The 19093-nt window shown below is 41.1% G+C and overlaps 1 protein-coding gene across 1 annotated transcript in view; it reads right to left on the bottom strand.

The window, feature by feature from the left end:
* LOC140732660 (dynein axonemal heavy chain 6-like) overlaps positions 1 to 19093 on the bottom strand; it is a 549473-nt gene that overhangs the window by 455673 nt on the left and 74707 nt on the right. Inside the window, 1 exon segment of the mRNA XM_073055353.1 lies at positions 6667 to 6729. Coding sequence (XP_072911454.1) covers positions 6667 to 6729 — 63 coding nt within the window.

Genomic DNA, 19093 nt, shown 5'->3' with positions numbered 1-19093 from the left:
AAGATACGTAAATCTGAAAGCACATACCACTATACTCAATGACAGCTTCTATCCTGCTATAAGCTATTGAACAGTCACTTGTACAATAAGATAGACTCTTGACCTTTTGGAGACCACCAAACATCTTTACCTACCCCCCAACTCCAAATTCCAGAGGGATCGTTCCCTCCACAATTCCCTTGTTCATTTGTTCCTCCCCATTAATCTCCCTTCTGGCCAAAGTGCTACACGTGCCCATTCACCTCTTCCCTCACCTCCATTCAGAGCCCCAAACAGTCCTTCTAGGCAAGGCAACAGTTCACGTGCGATTCTGCTGGGGTCATCTATTCTGTCCTGAGCCTCCAGATGCAGTTTCCTCTACATTGGTAAGACCCATTGTAAATTGGGGGACCACTTCATCGAGCACCTCCACTCCACAAGCCAAAAGCAGAACTTCCCGGTGGCCAAACATTTTAATTCCAATTTCCATTCCCATTCTGACATGTCAATCCATGTCCTCCTCTTATACCAAGATGAGGTCACTCTGAGGTTGGAGGATTCCATCTGGGTAGCCTCCAGTCTGAAGACATGAATACTGATTTCTCCATCCGGTTAAAAAAAATCCCTCCCACTCCACTCTTCTATTTCCTACTTTGGTCTCTTTATTCTTCTCAACTGCCTGTCATCTCTCCCAAGTCCCCTCCTCCTTGCCTTTCTCCTATGGTCCACTCTGCTCTCCTGTCAGATTCATCGCTCTAGCCCTCATCTTTCCTACCCACCTGGCTTCACCTACCACCCTCTAGCTATCCTCTTTCCTCTTACCCCACCTTTCTATTCTGGCATCTTCCCCCTTCTTGTCCAGTTCTATAGCAGGGTCTCAGCCCGAAACATCAACTATTTATTTATTTCCCTAGATGCTGCCTGACCTGCTGTATTCCTCCAGCATTTTGTGTGTGTTGCTTTGGATTTCCAGCATCTACAGATCTTCTCATGTTCATAGATGCTAGGACTTTATTCCTTAGAACACAGGAGACTAAGGGGTGACCTTAGAGAGGTGTATCAAATCATGAATGGCACTTAGGGTGAATGCACATGGGCTTATTCCCAGGGAAAGGAAACTTAAAAGCTAAAGGTTCAGGTTTAAGATGAGAGAGGAAAGATTTAGAAGGAACCTGAGAGACAACTTCTTTCCACAGAGTGCAGTTAGTATATGAAACAAGTTGCCATAGAAAGTATCTGGGGCAGATACGTTAACAAAACTTAAAAGATCTTGGACAGACATATAGATAGGAAACCTTTAAAGGTATACCAGTCAAACATGGGAAACGGAACTAGCTTAGATGGGTACCATGGATAATTTTGGCCAATGGATGTGTTCCTGTGCTGTATATGTCATAAGGGCAGTGTGAGGATTGCACCCAAATGCAAGACACAGACACTGAAGTACCAGGAACAGGACTAGGCCTGAGAAGGAAGCAAGGAAAATGGGGAAGAAAGGACACTGGACATGACACCAGCCCTGGACAAGACAAGGATACCAGGCCTACGCTAGGACTTGACCAGGATAGCAGAACCGGGACATGGAACTAGCAACTAGATGCCTGGGCTTGGACTCTGAGCCAGAGACTGGACAAGGACCCAGAACCTGGGTCTTGACTTGGGCTCAGACTCCAGAACCAGGCGAGGGCAAGACGAGGCTACAGGATGAGGAGAGGCACAGGACAGGACAAGAGACTCCTGGACGGAACAAGGGAACCTCAGCACAGGACGAGGGAATCCCAGCACCAGGCTGGGCAAGGTACTCCTGTGCTGGGAGAGGCACATGGACATGACGAGAACCCAGAGCCTTGGTCGAGGAAGAGACAGGAACATGGAACACTGAGCTAGGACCCCTCCTTGGGTACAGGACATAGGGCTGAGATTCATTACACAGAACGCTGAACACGACGAGACAGTTCCTAACCCTAGGTAGCGGCAAAACGGCCAGACCTACCTAGAGAAGGCATGGACACAGACAAACAGTTCCAAACAGGGCGAGGCTCCAGACACAGGCAAGGCGAGGCGAGGTGAGGCGAGCCTCCAGGCAGAGGCGAGGCACCAGGAGGAAGGTGAAGGGAAGGGATACAGACAGGAGGTTTGGACAAGAACAATCCAGCAGCCAGAAGCTGAATCCTGAAGCTATTTATGAGGCCAGCCCAAACAAGAATCAGCTGCCTCAACAGAAACTGGGGAAACTCAGAAAACCTGGAATAAGGAGCATGGACCTGACCGTGAACCGGAATGCAGATTTCATGGACCGGACCATGCCAGTATAACACTATAACTCTAAATTTCTTCCGGAGAAGGATTAGGCAATAGGCCAAAAACTCTCATTCTATGCTGTAATACGTACTTCTGTTCCCCTGCTCAGTGTTAAGATGAGGAAGGAGTGTAATGTGTCTGAATTATGGAAGGCAAAATTACTCCTTCTCAATAGCTCTTCACCCTTCTTTATGAGAATACATGGATGTTCTCTAAGACAAGATAAAGAGTTTCCCAGCTCCACCACAACACACCACCTCCAACTATTCCAACACTGACACAAACTCTACCATCAAATGGTCTATATTCATAATCTTGTGTGACACATAGAACATAGAACACTACAGCACAGTTCAAGCCCTTAGGCCCATGATGTTGTACAGACCTTTTTAACCTACTCTAAGATCAATCTAATCCTTCCCTCCTACATAGCCATCTATTTTTCTGTCATTCATGTACCTATCTAAGAATTTGTTAAGTGTCCCTAATGTATCTGCCTCTACTACCACCCCTGGTAGTGCATCCACACACACTCTACACTCTCTATGTAAAAATATTACCTCTGACATTCCCCTATCCTTTCTTCCAATCACCTTAAGAATATACTCCTTGTATTAGTCATTTCTGCCCTCAGAAAATGTTTCTGGCTATCCACTCAGTCTATGCCTCTTGTACACCTCTATCAAGTCATGTTTCATCTTCCTTTGCTCCAAAGAGAATGCTCTAATTTGATCAACCTATCCTCAAAAGACATGCTCCCTAATCCAGGCAGCATCCTGGTAAAACTTCTCTGCACCTTCTCTAAAGCTTCCACATAGAAACATAGAAAATAGGTGCAGGAGTAGGCCATTCGGCCCTTCAAGCCTGCACTGTCATTCAGTATGATCATGGCTGATAATCCAACTCAGAACCCTGTACCTGCTTTCTCTCCATACCCCCTGATCCCTTTAGTCACAAGGGCCATATCTAACTTCCTCTTAAATATAGCCAATGAACCAGCCTCAACTGTTTCCTGTGGCAGCAAATTCCACAGATTCACCACTCTCTGTGTGAAGAAGTTTTTCCTCATCTCGGTCCTAAAAGACTTCCCCTTTATCCTTAAACTGTGATAACATCTTTCCTATAAGGAGGTGAACAAAACTCAAAACAATATTTCAAGAGAGGTTTAACCAGTCTTGTACAGAACTACAGCATCACCTCATGGCTCTTGAATTAAATCCTTGGCTTATGAAAGCCAACACACCATTTGCCTTCTTAACAACCCTATCAACCTTTGAGGGATCTATGGACCTGGTCCCCAAGATCCCTCTGTTCCTCCACACAGCCAAGAACCCTGCCACTAATCCTGTATTCTGCCTTCAAATTTGACCTTCCGAAGTGAATCACTTCATTCTTTTCCAGGTTGAACTCCATCTGTCACTTCTCAGCCCAGCTCTGAATCTTGTCAATATCCTGTTGTAACCTACAACAACCTTCATCAATCTTCACGCTATCCGCAAGCTTACTAACCCACCCTTCAACTTCTTCGTCCAAGTAATTTATAAAAATCACAAAAAGCAGGGGTCCCAGATCACATCCCTGCAGAAACTACTGGTCACTGATGTCCAGGCAAAAAACTGTCCATCTACAACTACCCTCTGCCTTTTATGGACAATCAATGCTGAATCCACACAGCCAGGTTTCCCTGGATCTCGTTTCTCCTGACTTTCTAAATAAGCCTATTATGGGAAACCTTATCAAATGCCTTACTAAAATCCATATACACCACATCACTGTTCTACCTTCATCAGATATGCCTTGTTACATCCTCAAAGAATTCAATCATACATGTGGGGAATGACCTATCCCTCACAAAGCCGTGCTGACTATCCCTAATCAGACTATGCTTCTTCAAATGCTCATAAGTCCCACTTCTAAGAATCTTCTCCAATAATTTGCCTAATACTGAAGTAAGGCTCACCAGTCTATAATTCCTAGAGATATCGCTACACCCATTCCTGAGCAGAGGAATAACACTTGCCACCCTCTCATCAATTGGTACTATTCCTGTTACCAGTGCAAATGTAAAGATCATCACTAAAGGTGCAGCGATCTCTTCCCTCACTTCCTGTAGTAACCTGGAGACTTACTGTATCTATATTCATATTTTTCTTAAGTTCTAGCACATCTTCTTTCTTAATGTCAACATGTCCTAGCATATCAGCTTGCTTTACATTCTCCTCACACATTTCAAGGTCCCTCTTACAGGTGTATACTGAAGCAAAGTATTTATTAAGGGCCTCCCCTACCTCCTTCAACTCCTGGCACATGTATTCTCTTCTATCCCTGATCAGTTCTACTCTCACTCTCATCGTCCCTCTGTTCTTCACATACATGTAGAATGCCTTAGGGTTTTCCTAAATCCCACTCACCAAAGCCTTCTCATGCCTCTTCTGGCTCTCCTAAATCCATTCCTAAGCTCCTTTTTGTCTACCTTGCAAATCCCTGGAACCCTGTTTGATTCTTGCTTCCTAAACCCTAAGTAAGCTTTTTCTTCCTCCAGTCTACAGTAGATGTTCCACATCTCATGTCAAGCATGATTCCTCCATTCTACCATCCTTTCCCTGCCACAAACTTATCCATAATCCCATGCAAGTGCTACCTAAACAACCTCCACATTTCTGTTATACATTTCCCTGAGTAAATCAGTTCCAAATGTATGATCCCAAGTTCCTGCATCACAATCCCCCCCCCCCCCCAATTAAATACTTTCCCATACCGTCTGCTCCTATCCCTCTCCAAGGCTACGGTGAACATGGAGAAATCTCTCGTGAAACTATACACAAGCACTAGGCAGTGCCTTGAGTAGAAGCAAAGAATAAATTAACTTTTAGTATACATTAACTGGATATGAGTTGCATTGTGAAAGAGTTAAATTGGCACCCTGTTCACTAATTTCTGCTCATGGCCATGAGTGAATCAGATTTAACATGCTGTATGAGTCGTGAAATTTGTTAACTTTGTAGCAGCAGTACAATGCAATACATAATAATATAGAAAAACAAACTGAATTATAGTAAATATTTAGTATATAATATAGTATGAATAGCTAGTGCAAAAACAAAAATAAAAGAGTAATGAGATAGTGTTTGTGGGTTCAATGTCCATTCAGAAATCAGATGGCAGAGGGAAAGAAGCTGTTCCTGACTCACTGAGTGTGTGCTTTCAGGCTTCTGTATCTCCTTCTGATGGTAACAATGAGAAGGGGGCATATCCTGGGTAGTGGAGATCCTTAATGATGGATACCACCTTTCAGAGGTACCACTCCTTGAAGATGTCTTGGATACTATGGAGGTTACTACCCATGATGGAGCTGACTGACTTTACAACTCTCTACAGCTTACTTTGATCCTGTACAGTAGACCCCCCCCCCCCCATATCAGACTGTGATGCAGCTGGTAAGAATCTCTCCACAGTACATCTGTAGAAATTTTCCAGTGTTTTAAGGTGACATACCAAATCTCCTCAAAGACCTAATGAAATATAGCGACGGTCTTGCCTTCTTTATAGCTGCATCGATATGTTGGGACTGGGTTAAGTCCTCAAAGATATTAACACCCAGGAACTCACTCTCTCCACTTCCGATCTCTCATCTTACTCTTTCTGAAGTCCACAGTCAGCTATTTGGTCTTACTGATGTTGAGGGCAAGGTTGTTGCTGTGACACAACTCATCTAGCTGGTGTATCTCTCTTCTGTACACCCTCTTATCATCATCTGAGATCCTCCCAGCAATGGCTATATCATCAGCAAATTTACGGATGGGATTTGAACTGTGCCTTGTCACCCAGTCATGGGTGTAGAGAGAGAAGAGCAGTGGGCTAAACACATATCCTTGAGGTGCATCAGTGTTGATCGTCAGCGAGGTGGAGATGTTATTACCAATCCACGCAGATTGTGGACTTCCAGTTAGGAAGTCGACAATCCAGATGCAGAGGGAATAACAGAGGCCCAGGTTCTGTAGGAATGATGGTGTTAAATGCTGAGCTACAGTCAATAAATGGCATCCTGATATAGGTATTTGTATTGTCTACTTGATCCAAGGCCACAGGGAGAACCATTGAGACCGCGTCCACTGTAGACCCATTGCGGTGATAAGTAAATTGCAGTAGGCCCAGGTCTTTGCTGAGGCAAGAGTTAATTCTAGCCTTGACCAACATCTCAAAGCACTTCATCACTGCAGCTGTGAGTGCTACTGGACGATTGTCATTAAGGCATCTCACTCTGTTCTTCTTGGGCACTGGTATAATTGTTACCCTTTTGAAGTAGGTGGGAACTTCCAACTGTAGCAGTGAGAGATTGAAACATGCTCTCTTAAAGTTTTGTGAACCATTAATTTTCCAACATACCTACTTCTGCTGGTCTTTGAGCTGCAGACATTGACCTTCCAAATATTGAAAGCCTTCCATTTTCTGGAAAACATTGATTACGAACAGGATATTAGTAACATTAAAATTATAGAGGAAAAGTCCTGCCTTTAAATCAAACCCTAATAAGATGTCTTCCAAACTCTATACCAAATACTTAACTACAATCTGGAACCTAACCCTTTGATTGCCCTTCTCGGCACCTCCAGAGAGGGGAACATACACCTAAGTCTGACTAAACGTCGCACACTGTCTTTTGCCTCTCTTTTGGCCAGGCGTGCAGTTTTGCTCAGGTGGAGGGATGCTTCCCTGCCCACCCACGCTCAGTGGCTCAGGGACATCATGTCCAGTCTACACCTTGAGAAGGTCCACTAGTCAATCCTCAATTCGGAAATAAAATTCCAAAAGGTGTGGGGACCCTTTCTGAATATTTTCAAAATTCCCAGCCAGACTAAAGGTCCATTCTTTCTCACTTTCCTCAGTACATAAATCCCTGACCTCCAGCGTTTTCCGGTAAAACTCTTCGGACTCAGATTTGTTATCATACAAATGTATGTATTGGAAAAATACACCTTCTTTATACCAATGCAGCTCTGTGGGGACAAAGGTTCTGTTTAACCCTTTTTGCCAATGCATTGATGGCTTGGGGACTGGGAGGGATGGGGTGATAATGTTCATACTATGGGTGCATCTCTTTCATGAATGTGAATTGTACATTTGTTACATTTGTTATGCACTGCACAATTCACCTTTACTCTATGTTCTCTTTATTTTAAAAAATAATAAAAATATTGTCAAAAAAAATCAAACCCTGATATCTGACTACCTTTCATTGAATTTTATCCTTTCTACAAGTCCTGTATTAAAATCTGTTGTCATGAATCTTCCAGCCAAGCTGAACTTACATATCATCTTTTGGACTGTAGTTATCCGTCAGCAAGGCTGACCTAAACATAAGACTCAGATTATTCTAACATCTCGGGGTTGGTTAAGGGTTACTTGCTGCACAGTTCAGAATTGACAAAGAGTGCCTATTTGCAACCAAGTGAGTGGCAAAGATGAAGCAAATTCACCTTTGGGAATTCTATACTGCCACTTGGGGAGGTTGAGATTTTTCTTGGGGGAAAATGGAGTTTTAGGCTCACTAAAGGGTATTACCTCTGGCTTGCTTCTTCCCAGGAGGTAAACTGTGATCATTTCCACTCTCAGATCCCAGTCAAAATGGTGTCAAGGCACCATCCAGGTGTAATTGGTATCAGGCCTTTTCATAGGGCATGGGGGAGTCAATAACAATACAATCTGACATTAATGAACCACGGATACAAGAGACTGGAGATAAAGGAATCTGGAACAACAAGCAATCTACTGTCTCCAACCTTCACCCTCCTTTCCACCTCATTTCAATTCCATCTGCCTCAATCTGTCATCCAGCTCCCAGTGTTTTCTAACTCCATCTCCTCTCCTTCCTACCAGCGCAATGTATTTGTCATCTTATGCCCCCCTCAGTCCACTCAGCACTTGAACTTCTGTCTTCCCTTCTCCTTTTTATATTGGCCATCCCCCTCACTACTCCTAGTCTTATTAGAGAGTTTTAACCCAAAATGTCAACAATTCCTTTCCTCCCACAGATGCTGCTCAACCCATTGAGTTTCTCCAGCAGACTGCTTGTGGATAAATGTTCCAGATTGTTTTAGTCAAATCTCTCATTTTTGAACATTAACAGAATTTATATTCCATAACTAATGGTGAATTTATATTCCATAACTAACAACTGTATCAAGGAAATACAACTGTATTGTGGAAATAATCTTATTCTTAATTGTGCTCTGTATCAATTCTTACCAGGATGAGGTTATGGAATACATGGAAACAGAGGAGAAGACAGGACAAGGAAACATGGTTTCCTTAAGGGAAAATCTTGCCTGCCTGATGAACCTGTTGGAATCCTTTGAGGAGATTACATGTAGGATAGATAAAGGGGATGCAGTGGATGTTGTATATTTGGACTTTCAAAAGGCCTTTGACAAGGCGCCACACATGAGTCTGCTTACCAAGTTAAGAGCCCATGGTATTACAGGAAAGTTACTGGCATGGTTAGAGCATTGGCTGATTGGTAGGAGGCATCAAGAGAGAATAAAAGGATCCTTTCCTGGTTGGCTGCCAGTGACTAATGGTATTCTGCAGGGGACACCATTAGGGGAGAAGTGTTGGGAACACTTCTTTTTGTGCTGTATATCAATGATTTAGATGATAGAATAGATAGCTTGGTTTCCAAGTTTGCAGGTGATATGAAGATTTGTGGAGGGCAGGTAGTGTTGAGGAAACAGGTAGGCTGCAGAAGGTCTTAGACAGATCTTGAAAATGGGCAAGAGAGTGGCAAATGAAATACAATGTTGGAAAATGCATGGTCATGCACTTTGGTAGGGGAAATAAATGTACGGACTATTTTCTTTTAATGGGAGAAGATACAAAAAACTGCGATACATAGGGACTTGGGAGTCCTTGTACAGAACACCGTAAAGATTAACTTGCAGGTAGAGTCGGTGGTGAAGAAAGCAAATGCAATGTTCACATTCATTTCAAGAGGTCTAGAATACAAGAGCAGGGATGTGATGCTGAGGCTTTATAAGGCACTGGTGAGACCTCTCCTTGAGTATTGTGAACTGTTTTGGGCTCCTCATCTAAGAAACAATGTTCTGGGATTGGAGATGGTTCAAAGGAGGTTCACAAGGATGATTCTGGGAATGAAGGGTTATCAAATGAGTAACTTTTGACAGCTCTGTGTCTGTTCTCGGTGGAAGGATTGGGGGGGGGGATCTCATTGAAACCTTTTGAATGCTGAAAAGCCTAGACAGAGGAGATTCAGAAAGGATATTTCCCATGGTGGGGTGTCCAGGACAAGAGGTTATAGCCTCAGGATGGAGGGGTGTCCATTTAAAACAGAGATGTGGAGAAATTTCTTTAGACAGAGGGTGGTGAATTTGTGGAATTTATTACCACAGGCAGCTCTGGAAGCCAGGTCATTGGGTGTATTTAAGACAGAGATTGATAGGTTTCTGATTGGACGCAGCATCAAAGGTTACAGGGAGAAGACCGGGGAGTGGGCTGAGGAGGGGATAAAAGGATCAGCCATAATTGAATGGCGAAGCAGACTCAACAGGTCAAATGGACTAATTCTGCTCCTGTGACTTTTGGCCTTATGTTCACTGCAACATCCTTGTAAATTTTCTCTGTATTCTTTCACTCTCACTGATATCTTTCCTGTAGGTAGATTACCAGAACTATACAAAATACTCCAAATTTGGCCTCTTCACTGACTTAAACAATCTCAACATAATATCCCATCTTTGTTTTATGAAGGCCAATGTGCCAAAAGCTCTTTTAATTACCCTATCTACTTGTGATGCCACTTTCAAAGAATTACAGATCCTAATTCCCTGATCCCTCTGTTCTACCACACACTACAGCATCCTACCGTGTATAAGATCTACCCTGATTTGTCCTCCCAAAGAACAACATTTCACACCTGTCTGGATTAAATTCCATCTGCCATTTTTCGTCCTATCTTTCTAGCTGGACGAGATCCCTCTGCAAGCTTTGATAGCCTTCCTCACTGTTCTCTCTCCATATCTGCAAATTTGCTGATCCAGTTTACCATCTTATCATCCAGATTATTGATTAGATGACAAACAACAATGGACATAGCACAACTTTCTGCAGAACACCACTGGTCACCAGCCTTCAGTCAGAGAGGCAACTATCTACTAACACCCTTTGGCCTCTCTTGTGAAGCCAAAGTCAAATCCAATTTACTACTTCATTCTACATGCTTGACAACTGAACCATCTTGGCCAGCCTCCCAATATGGACTTTGTCAAAGGCCTCGCTAAAGTCTATGTAACCTTTCCTTCATTAATGTTGCTGGTGTACTTCTCAAAAGACTCTGTAAGATTTGTTAGACACAACCTACCATGCACAAAGCCAAATTAACTATTGCTTTGAACTTTTGAATCAGGCCTTGTCTTTCCAAATACTTATATACTTGAGCCCTTAGAATACTTTCCAATAATTTACCACTACTGACATTAGACCATGTGGCTATAATTTCCCAATTTATTCTTAGAATCTTTCTTGAACAACATTAGCTATTCTCAAGTTCTCTGATACCTCACCCATAGTTAAGAATGTTATAAATACCTCTGCCAAGGACACTGCAATTTCTGCACTAGCCTCCCACAAGGTCCAAGAGGACACCATGTCAGCCCCTGAGGATTTATCCACCCTAATATTGCCTGAAGAGAGCAATCATCTCCTCCTCTGTAACCTGTATTTGGTCTATGGCATCACTGCTATTTTACCTCAGTTCTATCCACTCCATGTTTATCTCTCAAGTAAATACAGATGCAAGATATTCATTTAAGATCTCCCTCATCTCTTTTGGCTCCATGTATAGATAACCATGCTGATCTCCAAGTGGACCAATTTTGTGCCTTTTATTATTAATATATCTGTGGAAGCCCTCGAGATTCTCCTTCAGCATCATGCCTTTTTTATAGCTCTGTTGATTTCCCTCTTATATGTTCTCTCGCAATTCTTATACTCCTCAGGTGCCTTATTAGTTCCTTGCTGCCTATACCTACTATGCACCTCCTCCTTCTTCTTAACAATGGGCCTCACTATTCCTCAAAACCCTATACCTGATAGTCTTGCCTTTTTTTCTAACAGGAACATACAAACTCTGTACTCTCAAAGTTCCGCTTTTGAAGACCTCCCACTTACCAATCATCCCTTTGCCAGAAAACAAACAATCCCAATCGACCCTTGCCAAATCCTTTCTGATGCCATCAAAATTGACCTTTCTCCAATTTAGAATCTCAACCTGAGGACCAGTCTTATCCTTCTCCATAATTATCTTGAAACTAATGGAATTACGATCACAAAGCAGATCCAAAGTGTTCTTCCACACATACTTCTGTTCTCTGCCCTGCCTCATTCCTTAACAGGAGATCCAGTATCGCACTCTCTCTAGATGGGACCTCTATATAGGAACCTTTTGGTTCATGTCTTTATATGTGGGCTTAACATCATCTATCCCCACAACCACTTCACTTTCTACCTGGCACTCTGGTTCCCATCCACCTAAAACTTTAGTTTAAACCCCACTGCTCTAACTGTGCATCAAGAAAGAAATTTTAAAAAACTTAACAGAAATTACCTTAGCCTCCACTTTTTCTTGCTGAAGCCTCTTGAGCCAAAGCATCAAGCTCCCTAACTAACCACGTCCCACTCCAACAATGGCCTCTCCCACAATGGCTGCTCCACTTAAACATAACTTCATTTTTATTGGTCCTTGCCAAATGCCTAATTACCCAGTGATCTCAAGCCCTCTGAATATCCCAACTAGCCCTGTTTGCTTTTAAAACTCGTACTCACTTGTCACAAGCAACGGCTCATGCAATCTCAAGTCGCAAATATGCATCACTGCTGATCCTTCTTCATCTAACCTTGCTCATGTACCTATATAGCTTCTTCTTTTAAAGTGGCTGTCCTACTCGTGGTTGTATATTTCTCATTCCACCTCAGTTTAGAAGCACTCCCACCATATAATCAAGCTGTTACATTGTTAATTGTTCAATAGTGTGTCTGCTCCAACACACTGAACAAAAATAAAGGATCCCAATGAACAATGTTGAAAGATGACAGCAGCCTAACACAACAGCCTACCTCTAAAACAGGGATGGCCAACCTATGGTGCATGCGCCAAAAGTGGCACATTGCACCCCAGTGATAATAAATTAAGCCTACTCATGCAAAAAGTATTAACCAAAAACTGATTTGTAGAAAAAAATCTATAACAGGAATTCAAGTAGCTTAGAGCTAGAAATGGGTTTTACTGAGAATAAGTCTAAAACTTAGCAATTATTTTCAACGATTTTATTATTTCATGCACATCTTTCGGCGAATGTTATCTTCTTTCACATTAATCTATTTTCAATTTTTAAAAAATGTTCAATGAGTCAAACTAGGAAAGAAGGACTTTTGTTCTGCAGTCATTCCATAACTGTTCCATACACGTTTGATACTTGTTTGATCCCGAGACGCCGGGCGTTTGCACCAGCGGTGCGTCACAGGCTTTTGCCAGTCAGTTTACAATTGACACCCGTGCATTACGGAGTTGTGCTTTGTTCATCCTTTGTGAACATTTGCAGTTTTGTACTTTTTCGAAAATTAGGTCTTGTTTTTACATTCGGTTACCCATCACAGTGCAAAAGAAAATGAGCAAAAGAAAAGCAGAAACTGATAGCAAGCGTGAATTCAATGAACAGTGGGAAAATGAGTTCTTATTTATAGCAGGTCTATCAGGAAAACCATTGTGCATTGTTTGTGAAAACACTTTCTCACATAATAGAAGACGTAATAGAAGGAAAACTGAAGCTAGTGCTTGGGTCTGAGTTATGGAAAGAATATGTGATTAAGAAAAAGGAAGAAATCAAAAGAAGACAAAATATATTTGTTAAAATAAGATGTGAAAGTTTGGCAATGACAGAAGCATCCTACGAAATTGCTTTAGCGTTGGCCAAGAAACGGAAGTCTTTCTTTGATGGAGAAGAAATTGTTAAGCCTTGTCTCCAAATATTTGCAGGATGTCTTGGTGATAAAAATATCGAAAGGAAAGTAGATGAAATTGCTCTGTCAAAGCGAACAGTTACAAGACGCACCGAAGAACACTGTCGTGATGTATCTGAGCAACTGAAAGACCTTGTCCATGCTTGTACTTTCTTTTCTTTAGCTTTGGACGAATCTGCTGACATATGTGATGTAACCCAGTTAAGCATTTTTATAAGAGGAATTGATGATAATTTTAGCATCTTTGAAGAACTTATCGGTCTTGAGTCGCTTCATGGAACAACAAGAGGATCAGACACATTTGACAAAGTAAAATCATGCCTAGAAAATCTACAACTAGATTCTGGTAAACTCATCGGTGTTTGTACTGATGGAGCACCGTCAATGATAGGTAAACTATCATTGGGACTACAACTTTGCTTGAGAACTTTTTAGGTCGTCCTCTACTAAAATATCACTGCATTATACACCAACAGTCACTGTGTGGAAAAACTTTAAATGTACAGCATGTAATGTTACTGGTTGTGAAATGTGTGAATAAAATTAGAGCAAGAGGATTAAACAGATGAGAATTCAGAGAATATTGTGAAATGTTAGATTTGGGATATGGCGATTTCTTTCTTCATTGTGAGCTGTGCTGGCTTTCTAGAGGACAGGTTCTGAGTAGATTTTGGAAACTGAAAAATACTGTTCATAAGTTTCTAGAAGAGAAAAATGAGCTGCCTGAGGAAAGGGCCCTTTTATGTGATAAAATACTAAATCAAATAGCCAATTGTTTAGTTGATGTTACCAGCCATCTCAATGTTCTAAATTTGAAACTCCAGGGCAAGAACAAATTGTTTCCTAGCTTAGTAAATGATATCAATGCTTTCAAGATGAAGTTAAAACTGTTCACCTCTCAATTAGAAAATGAAGATTTGAGCCAGTTTCCGCACTTGAAAAAGCAGTGAATGTGCTGAAGATAATGGCAATTTTACAAAATATATTGAAATCAGGTTATTGCAAGTCATTTGAAAGTCATTTTCGTGATTTTGCTAAAGAAGAAGACTGCATACTTGTATTTATAAACCCATTTTCACCTAGCAAACAAAAAATCATGAAGATGTAAAAAATCATGAACATACAAATGGAACTTATTGACTTGAAAGCAAATTCATTATTGAACATGAAATTTGATGGGCTTCCCTCCAGTCCCAAATGCTTCTGACATGATTAATTTCTAGCGATCATTATCCTGTGAACATTTTCCAGAACTAAGAAAATTTGCCCAGAGTTTTATCTGTCATTTCAGAACGACATAGGAGGTTACAAGGAAAGTGGATAAAGGGAAGGCAGTGGATGTTGTCTACATGGACTTCAGTAAGGCCTTTGACAAGGTCCCACATGGGAGATTAGTTCAGAAGATTCAGTCGCTAGATATACATGGTGAGGTAGTAAACTGGATTAGACATTGGCTCAGTGGGAGAAGTCAGAGAGTGGTAGTGGAGGATTGTTTCTCTGAGTGGAGGCCTGTGACTAGTGGTGTGCCACAGGGATCAGTGCTGGGTGCATTGTTATTTGTCATCTATATCAATGATCTGGATGATAATGTGGTAAATAGGATCAGCAAATTAGCTGATGATACACAGATTGGAGGTGTAGTGGACAGTGAGGAAGGTTTTCAAAGCTTGCAGAGGGATCTGGACCAGCTGGAAAAATGGGCTGAAAAATGGCAGATGGAGTTTAATACAGACAAGTGTGAGGTATTGCACTTTGGAAGGACAAACCAATGTAGAACATACAAGGTAAATGGTAGGGCACTGAGGAGTGCAGTAGAACAGAGGGATCTGGGAATACAGAATCAAAATTCCCTAAAAGTGGTGTCACAGGTAGATAGGGTAGTAAAGAGAGCTTTTGGTACATCATAAATCAAAGTATTGAGTATAAGAGTTGGAATGTTATGGTGAGGTTGTATAAGGCATTGGTGAGGCCAAATTTGGAGTATGGAGTACAGTTCTGGTCACCGAATTACAGGAAGGATATTAATAAGGTTGAAAGAGTGCAGAGGTGGTTTACAAGGATGTTGCTGGGTCTTGAGAAACTGAGTTACAGAGAAAGGTTGAATAAGTTAGGATTTTATTCCCTGGAGCATAGAAGAATGAGGGGAGACTTTATAGAGGTATATAAAATTATGATGAGTATAGATAGAGTGAATGCAAGCAGGCTTTTTCCACTGAGGTTAGGGGAGAAAAAAAAACAGAGGACATGAGTTAAGGGTGAAGGGAGAAAGGTTTATAGGGAACATTGGGGAGGGGGCTTCTTCACACAGAGAGTGGTGGGAGTGTGGAATGAGCTTCCAGATGAAGTGGTAAATGCGGGCTCACTTTTAACATTTAAGAAAAACTTGAACAGGTTCATGGATGAGAGGTGTATGGAGGGATATGGGCCAGATGCAGGTCAGTGGGACTAGGCAGAAAAATGGTTCGGCACAGCCAAGAAGGGCCAAAAGGTCTGTTTCTGTGCTGTAATGTTCTATGGTTCTATGGACGTACAGATGTAAACAAGCATTTTCAGCTATGAAATTGATTAAAAACAAAATGAGGTTGTGACTGACATACAAATTTGAGGAATTCTCTGCTGCTCTCAGTAACTAATTTAACTTCAAACATTAAAAGCTTGGCAAAATCATAACAGAATCAAAAGTCTCATTAAGGTAAGTAATGTTTATTGTGTTTTTATATTAAATCAATATATCATGTAAAATGCTAAATATGTCTATATTAACATATTTTTACAAGACTTGAATGGGGGTACAAGAGTTGTATGGCGCATCTGAACTCGTGCGTGAAAAATTGACGCATGGAATGTAAAAGGTTGGCCAGCCCTGCTCTAAATGGTGTAAGACCCATTTCACAATTTAAGCATTCTGTCTGGTCTGCCACTTAGTGCAGTCCTGAGAGAGTGCTGTAATTTTATGTAAAACTGTGCAACAAAGATAGATTGAAATAATCATATTCCCTCATTTGAGAAATGGCGGGGACAACCTATAATCTCTAGACCAGTCTTTAGCCTTCAGCCCACACCAGTGCAAACCAATCATCTGGGCATTTGCCAAATTGCTATATAGGGGTCCTTGCAGTGGTGAACAACTAATAGGATTTCACATCGAATAAAATTATGAATATTGAGAGGGATAGCAAGATCATTAATACACTTCATATATTGTATTTAGGGGAAACTAGAAGCAAATTAATATTTCTGAAGGTAGACAATCTACTGGTGATACCAGGGGGCACAGATTATAATCTGTTCTGTGCAGTTTACGAAGTATATTTACCTGATGTTCCTGGCTCCTGAAACCCGTAAGCCTAATCATTGTCATTATATTAATGGAAGGAAATAGAACCATCTGGAGGAACCCACACATATCCAGAAAGAACTTGCAAGCTTCGTACATCATCAGAGGACAAGATTGAACCCGTGTTGCTTGATTTACTAGTTACAAAACTGTGTTGCTTCCATTACTACCCCTCTTACAGCACAGTTCTCCCTTGATCCTGCCCCTCCATTATTGCAACAATCCCTCAGAATGGTCTGGAAGTGCAGCACACCTTCAACACTGCCCATCTATTTTATGTTTGAAACTTCTACATAAAATAGTGGATACAGCCCAGTACATCACAGATAAAACCCTCCCAACCATTAAGCACATCTACTGTACATGAAACATCATAGCAGGAAAGCAGCATCCATCATCAGGGACCCCACCACCCAGGATATGCTTTCTTCTCACTACTGCCATCATAAAGAAGGCACAGCAGCTTCAGGACTCACACCACCAGTTTCAGAAATAGTTATTACTCCTCAGCCATCAGGCTCTTGAACCAGAGGGGATAACTTCACTGAACTTCACACCCAATCATTAAAATGTTCCACAACCATTGAACACACTTTCAAGGACTCTTCATCTCAAGTTCTCAATATGTATTATTTATTTATTATTTTTTATTTGAAGCTTCTTTTCTTCCGCACTCTGGTAATTATTCTATAGATTTATTGAATATGGCAACAAGAAATTGAATCTCAGGGTTGTATATGGTGACATATATGTATTTTAATAATAAATTTACTTTGAACTTTGATCTGAAAGTGCAGCCCTGTCTTTCCAATAGCCCAGTCTCTCTTGGTAATGTAGTTCAGGCTTGACACAGGCTCTTCGACAGCAAGAACACTCAGTGCAGAAATGAGATTTTGAGTTTATATTTTATGCTTCAGTTTATTGATGCTATATAAAGATTAGTATTTGTCAAATGTACATCAAAACATACAGTGAAATGAGTCATTTGCATCAACGACCAACAATGTCTGAAGGGGCAGCCCACAAGTGTCACAATGCTTCTGGCACCAATAAAACATGCCCACAACTTATTAACCCTGATTCATTTGTCTTTGGAATGTGGGAGGAAACTGGAGCACCCAGAAGAAATCCACACAGTTATGGGGAGAACATACAAACTACTTACAGATAATGGAGGGAATTGAACCCCAATCACTCATCATTGGCACTGTAATTTGATGCTCTAACTGCAATACTAACGTGCTGCCCCAGAAATCTGTCTCATTTGGAACACATAGAACTATCCAAGACAGGAAAGTGGAGACATAATAGACTACTGATACTGTGATCTGAAGCAATAAACAATCTGCTGGTGAAAATCAGTTATTCAAGCAGCATCTGTGGGGTAAGAGAAATTGTCAGAGTTTTGAGTGAAAACCCTTCAATTGTTTTGGATGCATGGTTTCAACACAAAACATCAATTGTCCATTTCCCTCTAAAGTTGCAACCTAGTAAAACTGTCGCATTAACCTTGATGGGGGTGACAAATGGATATCAGTGGTGAAAGAATGAGGATATTGGACAAAATCAAGAGCCTAGTAACTACCAAATAGTGAAAATCCAGAAGCAGTTGTGGTTCAAAGAAAATCATGAATGCAAAGAATAAAATCATAGAAATCACCACAGAAGGAGCCCATTAAGCATTGTGTCTTTAGTTATTTAAGAAGTATCTATCTGAATTCCATTACTAAAACGATTACCAACACCTTGTGGGTTATAACGTTCAGTTCCCGAATCAACGTTAAAAACTCTCGTCACTACAGTTTAGCAAGGCTATGACCACTTTTGATCACTTTGCACTGAAACTGATTTTCTTTATTTTTGTTCTAAGTGTGCTCCTTCTTGCAAATCTGTGTGTACTTTACATTTAATGTATGTTTTTCTTGTGTATGCTGCTTATATACCATATACCTGTGATGCAGCTGCAAGTTTTTCAATGCACCTGTACATAGCTGTATTTGTGCATGTTACAATATAACTTTGATTTTGACTTCAAGTATGAACGATCTTTCAATGCTCCAGTCCTTAATCACTTTCTAAAAGAAGAATAAATTCTTCTCAGCTCTCCTCCTTTCTTCTACTGACTTCTTTAAATCAGGTTATTGCACTCTGCTAAGTCTATCTGCTCTTTCTCATTATTTTATACATCTCAGATCTCTTCTCAAATGTAATTCTTCCAAGATAAAAATATTCCAGTGCAGCCAACCTTACCTGAGAGCTAAAATTTTCTATTCCTGGCAATATTCCTATAGATCTCTTCTGCACCTTCTCTAATGTCATGATATCTGTTTTCTAGAATGTAGTGACAGAGATTCAGAATTCTTGAGCTGTAGGTGAACTATTGTTCCCTATAGTCCTAGTTTAACATTCCAAATCTAGTATTATCTGCCTCAGCTAATAACCAAA

This window comes from Hemitrygon akajei, chromosome 9 (genome assembly GCF_048418815.1).
Source record: "Hemitrygon akajei chromosome 9, sHemAka1.3, whole genome shotgun sequence".
Taxonomy (NCBI): Eukaryota; Metazoa; Chordata; class Chondrichthyes; order Myliobatiformes; family Dasyatidae; genus Hemitrygon; species Hemitrygon akajei.
This window is presented reverse-complemented; position numbering and strand designations above follow the sequence as displayed.